Raw genomic sequence first — 13,899 nt, 5'->3', positions numbered from 1 at the left:
CCTTCCCTTCATCCTTTCCCACCCATCCACCCACCACTCAATGGCTTTTTAAGAGATTAAGTCAATTGTCTTGTAGAATATTCCATGACCTGGATTTGTTAGGCTGTGCTCAAGGTGTCTAACTTGTTCTCTTACTCCTTATATTTACAGGAAATACAATGGATTAAATTCAAGTTAAACTTTTTTGGGGGGATGGGGGGGAGCGGCTGGTCAGTATGCAGATCTGAACCCTTAACCTTGGTGTTATAACACCACACTCTAACCAAGTGAGCTAAATGTCCAGCCTCAGGCTAAACATTTTTTGCTAGAATATTCCATAGGTGACAGTGATAATGTCAGACTGTGTTACATAGGAGCACATAATGCAAGTGGATCCACTATCAGTGAAGCCAGCTTTGATCACTTGGATAAGGTAGAGACTATAAGATCACTTCAACCTACAAGTAGTTCTCCTTTTGCAACTAGAATGAATCTGGGGGTGCTACTTAGGCATCCTGAAAATAGCCTGTTGGGAAAATAGAATAATTTAATCAGGCCCCATCACCTTAGGTCTGGTTGGGGGTGGTGCAGCACATTCTTTGTAAATAAGTTGTGTGTGGGTGGAGTTAGTGCGCATGCATGGCACTGCCACCTGGCTGGCGTTTACTGCCTCAGGCGTCTATCCCTTGTGACCATGCTCTCCAACCTGCGGCTCCAAGGACCTTTTTGCCAGTTACCTAGCTTGTAGACCTGCGTGTGAAGGGTTTGTGACCCAGTCTAGACAACAGGCTTGAGGCGTTTGTGAGTTCCAGACTCACCCCTAGCTCGACATAGCCTGTCCCCCCAAAATCTTTTACTGATGATCCTTGCCTGAATTATTCCATTGAGAGTCATAAAATGGTGATTTTCTAATTCTATCACTCCTTCTACTTATATTAGCAGGCACTCTTCTATAAGAAGCTTTCTCTCATCAACTGGGAATGAATCAGTTTCTCCCTTACAATGGGCAAGGTAATTTCTCTCCCTTTATCAATTTTCAGAGTAATTTAGTCTGAGTCTCTTTCAATGGTAGCGACTGAAGAGTTTTACTTTTTTTCTCTTTTTTTTTTAGTATCTGTATGGACCCATTTTTATTTACTCAAGGTTTATAATCACAATCTGTTTTGTTTTTTTGATGCTTGAATTGTTGCAAATTTGGCCGGTGGAAGCCCCTTCAAACAGTCCCCAGAGTCTCTGACATGCATTCATAGTCTTTTGAGAATTTCCATGCATTATTTATTTTCATTATTTTAACTAAAAGTGAAAAAGTAACCTAAAAAAGAGCCTATTAGGCAAATTCTCATATTCTTCATGAGAATAAAAATGGACTTAAAAATATCATATCTAAAAAGGCAATTGATAAACTTTACCAACAGAGCATCTTAATTTGGGAATAAGCACATGTGTTTTCTTGTATTACAGTTCCTAAGAATGGGACAGTGACATCCTAGGTGACACAGCAACAAAACAAGATCTTGCTCTGCAACAGACCTTGCCCCTAGGCTAATCACATTTGCCCTGTTTCAATCACTCCTTTCTGTATAATCTGGTCATCTATCAACTTCTGGGAAGAATCAGAGCAGTCTAGAAAAAGTCCACCCAACAACCATTAGACAGAGGATGACTTATTATACTGCTCTTAGGCACCTTTCAAGACATAAAGATAAAACCCAGCCCACCACAAAAATGTTCTATAGCAGTCAGTCTCAAATTTTAATATGCATAAGAATCGCCTGGTGGGGGGTGGTCTTACAAAATGCAAATTCTGATTCAGTACTTGTGGGGTGTAGCCTAAGAATCTACAATTTAACAAACTCCCAGGTGTTGCCCATGTTGCTGGTGCCTGGCCCACACTTGGGGTAGGTAAAGGTCTCCAGGGATTCAAAAGCTCAGAGCATATTTTTTTCTCCAAGTGAGAGACTTTGAGTTTGGGTTCAAATATTAATGCTAATGTGTATATCCTTAACCAGTTTCTCATTATTTTTTCTCTTCATATCTGCTGAAAGTTTTTATGCAATAGTCATGAGAATGCGTAGAAAATTACCACCCACTTTTATCCATGTCTCAAGATTACGAGGTCACAGATGTGGCTGAATCTAAAACTTGATGTAATTAAAATGCATCTCCTCAAAAGCCAACACCATTTTGGGATATCACTAGCAAAGAACCCTCAAGATGATAACAAAATAAAAGCAAATAAAGTGACTATCCCCAAAAGATCAAGAAAACAGTAAAGAAGTCAGTTCTGCGTAACTTCTCCCCTTGTCATAAAGGCATCACAATCCAGCCACAACAATCATGAGAACCAGATTTACCTGGATAGCATTGGCCTTCACCTGAGGCACCTCGGCCATCCTCTGCAGATGCTTCAGCAATACCTCCTCAGTGAGGTCATTCTCGGGCAGAAAATACTGATAGACATCATACTGCAGCCGCCACCTGGAGTCCCGGCCGGTCTCCACATCACATGGCGGCGGATCTGCACCTCTAAAGCCAAACAACAAAACTGAACATCAATCTCTTGTGGTGCAAGTCCTGTCTCTACAAAAGTTCTGATTTCAAACTTCTACAACAACAATTCCAATTTAATAGTTTACCTTTTGCAGGGCAATAATTGGTATTCTGAAGAAAAGAAAACACTGTTATGGACTGAATGTTTGTGTCCTCCCCCAAATCACTATGTTGAAATCCTAATCCCAGTGTGATGCTGTTAGAAGGTGGGGCCTTTGGGAAGTAATGAGATCATGAGGGTGGAGCCCTCCTGGATGGGATTCGTACCCTCGTAAGAAGCCAGAGAGTTAGCTAGCTCTTTTCCTCCATGTGAACATACAAGAAGAAGTCTGCAACCTGGGAGAGGGGCCTCACTAGAACCCACCCCTGCTGGCGCCCTGATCTTGGACTTCCAGCCTCCAGCACTGTGAGAAATAAATGTTTATTGCTGAAGCCACCCAGTCTATGGTCTTTTGTTACAGCAGCATGAACTAAGACACACTGAGAGGCAAGGGCAATTAAATAACCAGATTCTGATGTCATCAGGCCTACAGTAAAATTCCAGCTTTGCCATTTGCCAGCTGCATGCGTGTGGGCAAGACCTTGACCTCATTAAGCTCTAGGGAACCTCTGTGTAAAATAAGAGCAATTGCCCCCTCTTCATAAAATGGTTAGGAGTAAATGACAAAGAACACATAGACCCAGCATTGTCTGGGATGCTGTACCACGAGCATTCACCAAATGTTACTCAAATGTTGGCTATCATTACTATTCACATAGAAACTGAGGCAAAGTTCTAATTAAAATAATAAAACCCTTACAAAAATATAAGGATGTTTCAGAACTACAGTGTTTTCTATAGTTAAAATGCTTTATAAAAACTAGGATGTACTTCCAAGGTCACTCTGATTCTACAAATAAAAAGAGTTCCCAAGAATGAAAGGGGAAAATATTAACTATAAATGACAGCTCAGATATTAGTAATGAGGTTTAAATTACACCAATCCCCCCCAAAATTAAACAATTCAATTTTACTGTACAGAACTGCGGGTTAGAGAGAGTTCATTGAATCTACACAACAGTTAGTCATGTATGTTCCAGAAACAGTTTTAGGAGCTAGGAGAAAGACATACCTTGCATAGCCTAGGTTTGCTGGGGCAAATTTGATAGTTGTTTCAAAAAAATTATACTCCACGTAAACGTTAGGATCAATATCTAAATCAAACTCTAGATTACAGCCTCCAGGAATAGGATCTGGATGAAAAATAGGGAAGTTACAAAACAAAGAATTCTTATATAACCAAATCATACTCAGAAAAACAGAACTCTACCCTTAGAAGAACTTCCCAAACAGAAGTTAAATATAAACCTAAAGCTTGGAGTTTTATACTACCCCATGAACTGAGGTTAAAGAGGGTGAAGCTAACTGAGGTCAAGGGCCTTAGAGCTGGGGATGGCAAACCTTTTCTGTAAAGGGCCAGAGAGTGGATACTTTAGGCTTTGCAGGTCCGTTGGTCTCTGTGTATACAATTGAGGCACCGCCCAGATTGTATACAATCCCCTTCGTACCCTGGCTGCAGCCATACCCACTGCTCACCATTCTCCAAATACACTGCTCTTCATGACATTAAATTTACTGCTTCCTCTGCCTAGAATAACCAACTAAACTGTTAAGGACTATATCTTGCCTTTCTGCTCTTCTCCAGGGGCTCCCCAAATGCTTTTTGAGTGAATAAATATATTTTCCTAGTCAGTACCTGAGTTTTCCGTCATCATGATAATTTTCTAGCTCCCTTGCTATTAAAATATTTCTGATTAAACAAATTGTACTTGTGATAAACAATCTTAATAGGATTATAATTTCCCTTAAGTTTTCATAATCACATCCCATATTCCAGGGAGTAACAGGGAGCTGAAGACAGAAAGGTTACCTCTTTCTGAGTAGGAGAGTGGGATGGCCACATTTTGGACCGGCTCTGCATCTAAAGTCTCCAAGTGCCAACTGCACATGCTCTGCTCTGGTCTAAGAATGAAAACCAGTCCTCTGTCAGTGCCTGTTCCCGAGTTATTGGGAAGGAAAGTCTGCAATTAGGAAGAAAAGTCATCATGAGTAGGGTCTTAAGCAAAATATATATATTCCAGATCCTACTTAATATGCATGTCCTATTCCAAATGTTCCCAAAAGAAAAAGGAAAAAAAAAAAAATAGACCTTCCTTAAATAGAGAATTCTTTTTATCATTTTGTTCATGTGCCCGCACATGCACATGGAAGAACTCTTTAAAATATATGATAGTCTTGGTCAGTTCAGGCTGCTTTAATGAAGAAATCATAGATTCGGTATTTTATAAACAAAAATGTATTTCTCACAGTTCTGGAGGCTGGAAGTCTGAGATCAGAGTGCCAGCACGTTCAGGTTCTGGTGAGGGCCATCTTCCAAGTTGCAGAGTGCCAACTTCTGGCTACTTCCTCACATGGCAGAAGGGGAAAGGGGTTCTGTGGGGCCTCTTTGATAAGGGCGCTAACACCATGCATGAGGACAGTGCCTAGTATCAACACTTTAGGGGTTAGGATTTCAACATATGAATTTGGGGGGATACACACCTTCAGTCCTTAACTGTGATCTTTGACCAGGAATAGCAGATGCACAGTGAAATTCCCAAGCGTTTCAATTCACCTGAATTGAAATTTACTATGTTATGTATTGAGACCACCAAGACAAAAACATGAGCCCTGCCCGCAAGGAGTTCACAGTTTTTAGAAAGCTTTTTTAATTGAGTTATAATTGACATATTATAAACTGCACATAAATTATCCTATTTGGTAAGTTCTGATACATGTAGACACCTGTAAATCCATTGCCATGATCAAGATAATATGTATCACCCCAAAAAGCATCCTGTGCTCCTTCCTAATCCTTCCTCGTACCCCTCCCCTCCACCATCCCCCACTCTCATTTGCTTGGAAAGCTTTTTGAATAATAAAATGAAAGCTAAGGGGTAATAGATTCAGGGTGTTCTCTTAAAGCTAAGGAAATGGGAAGAAAGAAGTACCAGATCAGTTTCAATTTGACAAGCATGAGGGAGAATGACTCAAATAATAATTGATGAACTGTAGGATCGATAGCTTCAAAGAACCAACTGCTATGATGACCCAAAAAACCCAAAGTACCATGCTTCATCAGGGAGGGCACGGGAAACAAAATCAATTCTCCACATAGACCACGTGCAGTTCTGGTCAGCATCTTCTAAGTAGTGTACATAGTGGGAACTAAAGGCAGCCCAAGAAATGAAAACTATAATAATTTAGGATAGCTAAAATCATTTCTGCATAGAAATTGAGACCCAAGATGCCATTCATCCAGGCCTCTTTTGTCACGTTTTAGTTATGTTGACATCCCTTTATCCAAGTGCTATAGTTTGAATGTTCCCCTAAAACTCATATTGAAGCTCGATCCCCATTGTAACAGTGTTAAGACTGTGGGAAATCCAACTATGGTATTTTAAAGGCGGGACTTTTCAGGAGGTGATTGGATCATGAGGGCTCTGTCCCCACGAATGGATTAGGCCTTTCATGAATTAATGGGTTAATGGATAAATGAGTTATCACAGGAGTGGCAATGGTGGCTTTATGAGAGCAAGTGAGCACATTAAGAGACTCTTCCTCCCTCACATGTGATACCTCAGGACTCTGCAGAGAGTCCCCACCAGGAAGGAGGCATTCGCTGGATGTGCCCCTCAACCTTGGACTTCCCAACCTCCAAACTGTGAGAAATAAATTTTATTTCTTTATAAATTACATAGTGTCAGATATTCTGTTACAAGCAACAGAAAACGAACTAACACACCAAGCTGTTTCCTCAGACATAGAAACAGGTATTACAACCACTTTGTTGAGCTGTTTTGAGATTTAACTATATGGAAAACCAAACACAGGGGTTCCTAACCAGGGGCCTGTGGTTCCCACTGAGTTTTCAGAGGTCTCCATGAAATTATACACATATGCCCCCATGAAATCATAAATTTTGCCTGGGAGAAAGTCCATTGCCTTGAATAGTCTATGGCCCCAGGAGCTTAAGAACCACTAGCCCAACACATAGTAGGCATTCAATAAACATAAATGCTGTTTTCCCTCATCCTCTCTCTTTTTCTCCAAACATTGTCTTTGCTGTGATGTCATTAAGAAGGAAATTATTTGTCAATTAAAAATGTTTTAAACTGAGCTAGCATTAAAAAAAAAAAAAGGAAATTACCTATATGCAATTTTACTATGTCTCCTATGTAAGAGCCTGAATAGGAAATTTTCTTTTAAATTTAGTGCCAGAAAAAACTTGGCCTTCCCTGAGAAATTGGCATACTTCCTCCTTTTCAGGAAATTTAACATGCTTTACTTTCTGCTCTGGCTGCAAAGAACTCAGGCAAAATCAACCTATGGGTAAGATATTGTTATCTCCTGCAATTAACACAATTTCCTTTCCTCTTTTTCCTTAGACGAACTCTTTCATTTCTGATCTATTAACTATCTTCCCCGCCCCATCCCAATACATACACAATTGCAAAACCTTCATGGTAAGGATGGGAAGGCAGAAATTAAAAAATACAAAATACTAGGAAAGATAGTATGAGCAAAGCCTATAGCATTACATATGAACTGGGTTAAGACAGTTTTGTTTATCAAATTCCAGAATATTATAAGATAGGCTTAGGACAAATAGAAGTGTAACTTCATACATAGTGAAATACATTTATTAGTCTAAGGAGTCACATATGAGGGTACTTCAAAAAGTTCACGGTCTCAGGTGGTCAGAGCATGGTGTTACAACACCCAGGTCAAGGGTTCGGATCCTGACACCAGCCAACAGCCAAAAAAAAAAAAAATTACAGAAAGATTCATATTATCTTTTAATTCTATTTTTCCACAAACTTTTTGAAATACTCTTGTAAAAAAATTTGTAAAAGTTTACCATAAATGGCAGATCCTTAACAGCTTAAGCTAATCCAGGGCATTTTAAAAGCTTTGCAAAGCTGAGGTTGAGGTTAAGGAGTTTAGCAATGATGTCTATAACAGAGTCCTTAACACTGCTGGAAGAACAGCACGGGGCTGGATGAACTGAGTGTTATAATTCTTTTGTTTGCATGAGAGACTCCAAAGAATAAAGTCGATCCTATAGGAATCTTACTGAGCTTCAACACTAAATAGCTACACAAAAATGAAAACCCATTAGAATATATTCTCAGGTAGAAATTATTAAGGACCCAGTACAGTAAGAAAAAAAAAGGTGGGAGATCATGAGAAAAGTTAGCCGCAGAGAGGAGACATTTGGCACAGGGTACCTACCCTCCACCCCCTCTGCTATCACCTCCTCTTTATGTCAGAGACCACCACACTCAAGAAAGGCCTGTGACACACCTCTTCCTCAGCCTCCATCACTAACCTGAGAGGACTCAATTTTGATTTTTTTTTTAGATTTAAGATAAAAAGTCTTAAACATAAAGAGACATCAAATGCTAATGCATATATTAAATATAAGACCCAAAAATATGGAAATAATTTTTACTGAAATAATTCTTTGTACTTACCTTAGAAAAAGAAATTGTGGTATTCTGATACTGTGAGTGTATTTGGAAAATAAGAAAAGTCACATTGCTCGAAATGTGACGCAAAATAGCTTCCTCTGGAAAGAGCCTGTTGAGCTTGAAGTATCTAAAATTCCCCATCGAAAATTCAAGAAGACCTACAGTGGGAGAAATTTTTCATTATAACATTTGTACCTTTCATATCAATTTGTAGACATCACATTCATAAACAAATGTGGAATATTAATTTAATCCTCAGAAAAACTCCTGGAGGTAAATAGTACTATTACGCCCATTTCACTGATGAGGACAATGAATCCTAAAAGGTGAAGCAGCCCACCCAGGGCCACTTAGCTAGGAAGTGGTGGAACTGAGAACTAAAATCGAAGAAAGGTATTTCAAAAGATGTGAACGATACTGAGGATGGGCTCCAGAGCCCAGAAAAATTGCCCATCTGGTAGCAGCAACAATTCTCGTTGAAACAGAGTACCCGAATTTAAGGATGAATGACCCTGTAAGACTACTAAAAATCGTGAATGCGCTGGGATTAAAGAACAGTACCAAATAGTGAATTCTAACATCAGCCCAGCCTGGAGGGAGGGACACAGGTAGCTTCAATTTAATCTTACCATTTACTAGCTCTGTGATTTTTAGGAAAGTCACTTAATTTCCTTAAGCCTCAATCTCCTCATCTGTCAAACTGGGATTGTATCCACAAATCTAATTCCTAATTCACAAAGGAAGGTGCCATCAACATTGGCAAAAATGCTTGTGGTGTCCACACCAGTCACTTCACGTACAGTCATGAACCACAGGCATTCTGGAAAAGGGATTTTTTGTTTGCTTGTTTAAGGATCAAGCTCAAAGTCCATGTAAAAGATCAGTTATAACAAGAATAGTTTTCCAACACCTCAGCTAGGCCTCTCCCTTCTGAGTACCTGCCTCCACTGTCTGGGTGTGTTTCACTCACTCACTCTGTGCACATGTCTCTCTTCCAGCTGCACACCAGTCCTTTCTTTTTCCAGTCTAATTCTCAAGTAAACCACTAAATTAGGTTGCTTTTACTTCCGTGTGGTCCTGGATTCCCACCTCACCCCCCTCCTTATAATCAGCAGATCTCTGCAAAAATAGCAGCAGAGCACCCAAGCATTACATAAACAGTCTTGGGGGTTCAGATCGAAAAACAGGAAAAAAGATTTAAATTTAATATAGATGAAAAGGAGTTGATGACAAAAAGATTATAATTCACCCAAGTCCCACAGTGGAAATATCATGTTTTATTTCAGAAGGAAATTAGAGTCAGCAGGTAATAAAAGAAAACATTACAGATACTAAATAACTTAAAAACTTAAAAATACATTTTTATGTACCATTTCCCAAGAAGGCCAATTTTCAATATTTTTTTAAAAGATACAAATACTCCATCTGAACAATTAAAAACAAAACAAAACAAAAAACCATCAAGAATGGTTAACCTGTGGAAGGAAAGACAAAAAGAACATACAAATAGTGCTAAGACTACAATAATAATTAATCTCTATAAATTTTCCCAAGCTCTGTGATGCTTTATTACCTTTATAACTCAATGCAATTTTTAAAATTGATGATAGAAAAAATTTTTTAATTGATGATAGAAAAAAAGGTTATTTGTGGTTATGATTGAATTTCTAAAATTTTAATACTTGTAACAATTACAACAAATGAAGATGGTATATTTCCTCCATTTATGTAATCAGAAAGATATTTTACATTTTATATGGACCCAACTTCAGCCAGAATAGAGGTAAAAACATTAGGGAGTGGCTGACAGAATCTGAGTAAGGAAGTCTGGAAAATGTGAAGGTGTGTGTGTGTGTGTGTGTGTGTGTTAAAGGGAAACAAGAAAAATATTTTTATATTTTCCAGTCATTCCCATCATCATGATTATTTTATTAGGAAACCAAATTACAGATAAAAGTAAATGGATCTCAGTAAATGCCACTAAAAATGTTTCATATATTTCACTTTAATTTTGGTACCATCTACTATCCATCTCCCAAGTCTTAAAAATACCACCCATTCTGGTCTGTCAAACTACACAGTATCAGTTTTCCTAGGAGTTAATTGAATTTCCACCCCCTAACTATCCAAAGCACTCAACTCATTTACCACCCTGACTTTTCTAGATTACTTTTTCAGTTTTTCTCTTTTTTTCTCATTTTCCCTATTTGGCAAATATTTATGAAGTACAAAGCACTAGTCATTCTGGCTGACAGTGATTATACATCCTGGCTGTACATTTCAATCACATGGAGGTGATTTTTTTTTTTTAAATACTGCTGCTTAGGACCCTCTTCAGACCAGTTAAATCAGAATCTCTGGGGGTAAGGTCCAGGTATCAATTAAAAAACAAATATTATATGCAGAGAAATACACAAAGTTTACACATCCATGAAACCATCACCTAAGTCAAGAAATGGCACTCTAGCATCTTAGAAGTCCTCTTGTGGTAACTTCCAATCAGTACATCTTCCCCAGAGGGAACCATGATCCTAACTTCAAACACTAGGAATTTAATCTGGGGAACTGCCTGTTTTGGTGATTTAATTAAATGTAATTTACAGCATGAATTCTTTTGTGTCTGGCTTTTTAAAAAAATCAACATCATATTTGTAAGATTCATTCCAGCTGCTATAAGTAACTGTAATTCACTCATTACCATTGTTGCATACGTCATAAAAATGAATATTTTTTATTTATCTGTTCTACTGGTAATAAACATTTGGATTATTTCTAGCTTAGAGTTATTATTAATAACTCCAAACATTTTTTGCACATGTCTTTTGGTGCATGTATATACCCATTTCTGTTGGGCAGAACCTATGAGTAGAATTATCGGGTAATAGGGTATTCTTATCTTCAGCATTAGTGGACACTGCCAAACAGTCTTCCAACATAGTTCTGCCAATTTACACCCCTATCAACCGGTGGGAAAATATTCCAGTTGCCCAGCAGTCTTACTAACACACGGTATCATCAGTTTCTCTGCCAGGTGTATAGTGGTATCTGTGATTTTAATTTGCATTTCCCTAATTAATGATATTAAGAACATTTCGTTTTGCTTATTGGATATTTGGATATCCTCTTTGTGAAACAGTCTGTTCAAGTCTTTTCAATCCAGTTTTAAAAATTGGATTGTCTGTCCTTCTTGAATTTGAGGAGTTTTTTATATTTCATAGATACGTGTATTCTATCAGAGATGTGTTGCGAATATCTTCTCCCACCCTTGTAGCTTATCTTCACTCTTGTTACCTTTAGATTAACTGAAGTTTTAATGTCAATTAGTCCAACTTCTCAAGTTTATCCTTTATGATTAGTCCTTTCTGTATCATTTTAAAGAACTCTTAGCCAACATATTCCAAGATCATGAAGATACATTTCCCCACGTTAACTTCTAGAAGTCTGTTTTGCCTTTCATAATTCATAATCAACTTGACAATGATTTTTATGCACAATGTGAGAAAGGGGTCCAGGTTCGTTTTTCCATATGTATAGCTATTTGACAGAGCAACCTTCATGAAAATGACCACCCTTGCTCTACTGCTCTGCAGTTCTCCCTTTCACCTAACTCAGGTGAGCATGTGTTTGTTTCTGGATTCTCAATGGTATTCCACTGGCTCATTTATCTGTCCTGACACCAATATTACACTGTCTCAATTTCTGCCCCAAATGTGTTGTTCCTCTTCAAAACGGTCTCAGCTGCAGTATTTGTGACCCTTTCCATTACCATATAAACTTTAGAAATCAGTTTGTCAATATCTACATAAAATACCCTGTTGGGATTTTGATTGGGATGGCAGTGAATGTATAGATTAATTTAGGGAGAAATGATAATTTAAAACATAGAATTTTCTAACCTATGAATCTGAGATATTCTATTCACTTAGTTCCTCAATTTTTCTCAAGACTGTTGTACAGTTTTTTCTGTAGAGGTCTTTACATATCCCATAAAATTATCCCCAAATATTTAATGTTTCCTGATGCTACTGTCAATTTATTGTTTTCTTTTTTTTTATCTTTTTTTAAAAAATTTTATTTTGTCGATATACATTGTAGCTGATTATTGCTCCCCATCACCAAAACCTCCCTCCCTTCTCCCTCCCCCCTCCCCCCCAACAATGTCCTTTCTGTTTGCTTGTCGTATCAACTTCAAATAATTGTGGTTGTTATATCTTCTTTCCCCCCCCCCCGGTTTTTGTGTGTGTGTGTGTGTGTGTGTGAATTTATATATTAATTTTTAGCTCCCACCAATAAGTGAGAACATGTGGTATTTCTCTTTCTGTGCCTGACTTGTTTCACTTAATATAATTCTCTCAAGGTCCATCCATGTTGTTGCAAATGGCAGTATTTCATTCGTTTTTATAGCTGAGTAGTATTCCATTGTGTAGATGTACCACATTTTCCGTATCCACTCATCTGGTGATGGGCATTTGGGCTGGTTCCAACTCTTGGCTATTGTAAAGAGTGCTGTGATGAACATTGGGGAACAGGTATACCTTCGACTTGATGATTTCCATTCCTCTGGGTATATTCCCAACAGTGGGATAGCTGGGTCGTATGGTAGATCTATCTGCAATTGTTTGAGGAATCTCCATACCATTTTCCATAGAGGCTGCACCATTTTGCAGTCCCACCAACAATGTATGAGAGTTCCTTTTTCTCCGCAGCCTCGCCAGCATTTATCGTTCATAGTCTTTTGGATTTTAGCCATCCTAACTGGGGTTAGATGGTATCTCAATGTGGTTTTGATTTGCATTTCCCGGATGCTGAGTGATGTTGAGCATTTTTTCATATGTCTGTTGGCCATTTGGATATCTTCCTTAGAGAAATGCCTACTTAGCTCTTTTGCCCATTTTTTAATTGGGTTGCTTGTTTTCTTCTTGTAAAGTTGTTTGAGTTCCTTATATATTCTGGATATTAATCCTTTGTCAGATGTATATTTTGCAAATATTTTCTCCCACTCTGTTGGTTGTCTTTTAACTCTTTTAATTGTTTCTTTTGCTGTGCAGAAGCTTTTTAGTTTGATATAATCCCATTTGTTTATTTTTCCTTTGGTTGCCCGTGCTTTTAGGGTCGTATTCATGAAGTCTGTGCCCAGTCCTATTTCCTGAAGTGTTTCTCCTATGTTTTCTTTAAGAAGTTTTATTGTCTCAGGGTGTATATTTAAATCCTTAATCCATTTTGAGTTGATTTTAGTATACGGTGAGAGGTATGGATCTAGTTTCATTCTCCTGCATATCGATATCCAGTTATCCCAGCACCACTTGCTGAAGAGGCAGTCCCTTCCCCAGTGAATAGGCTTGGTGCCTTTGTCAAAGATCAGATGGCAGTAAGTGTGTGGGCTGATTTCTGGATTCTCTATTCTATTCCATTGGTCAGTGTGTCTGTTTTTATGCCAGTACCATACTGTTTTGGTTATTATAGCTTTGTAGTATAGCTTAAAGTCAGGTAGTGTTATGCCTCCAGCTTTATATTTTTTGCTCAGCATTGCTTTGGCTATTCGTGGTCTTTTATTGTTCCATATAAATGTCTGAATAGTTTTTTCCATTTCTAAGAAAAATGTCTTTGGAATTTTGATAGGGATTGCGTTGAATTTGTATATCACTTTGGGTAGTATGGACATTTTCACTATGTTGATTCTTCCAATCCAAGAGCATGGAATATCTTTCCATCTTCTTGTATCCTCTCTAATTTCTCTCAGCAGTAGTTTGTAGTTCTCATTATAGAGATTTTTCACATCCTTGGTTAACTCAATTCCTAAGTATTTTATTTTTTTGG

At 38.1% G+C, this 13,899-nt stretch overlaps 1 protein-coding gene across 1 annotated transcript in view; it reads right to left on the bottom strand.

Moving 5' to 3' along the window:
- TM7SF3 (transmembrane 7 superfamily member 3) overlaps positions 1–13,899 on the bottom strand; it is a 49,998-nt gene that overhangs the window by 27,307 nt on the left and 8,792 nt on the right. The window contains exons 2-5 of the mRNA XM_063074787.1: positions 8,086–8,240; positions 4,440–4,590; positions 3,642–3,762; positions 2,334–2,505 (exon numbers count right to left, since the gene is read on the bottom strand). Coding sequence (XP_062930857.1) covers positions 2,334–2,505; positions 3,642–3,762; positions 4,440–4,590; positions 8,086–8,240 — 599 coding nt within the window. The remainder of the gene's footprint in view (positions 1–2,333; positions 2,506–3,641; positions 3,763–4,439; positions 4,591–8,085; positions 8,241–13,899) is intronic.

This window comes from Cynocephalus volans, chromosome 12, assembly GCF_027409185.1.
Source record: "Cynocephalus volans isolate mCynVol1 chromosome 12, mCynVol1.pri, whole genome shotgun sequence".
NCBI lineage: Eukaryota > Metazoa > Chordata > Mammalia > Dermoptera > Cynocephalidae > Cynocephalus > Cynocephalus volans.
The sequence above is the reverse complement of the archived record's forward strand: the minus strand, read 5'-3'. Positions and strand labels throughout refer to the sequence as shown.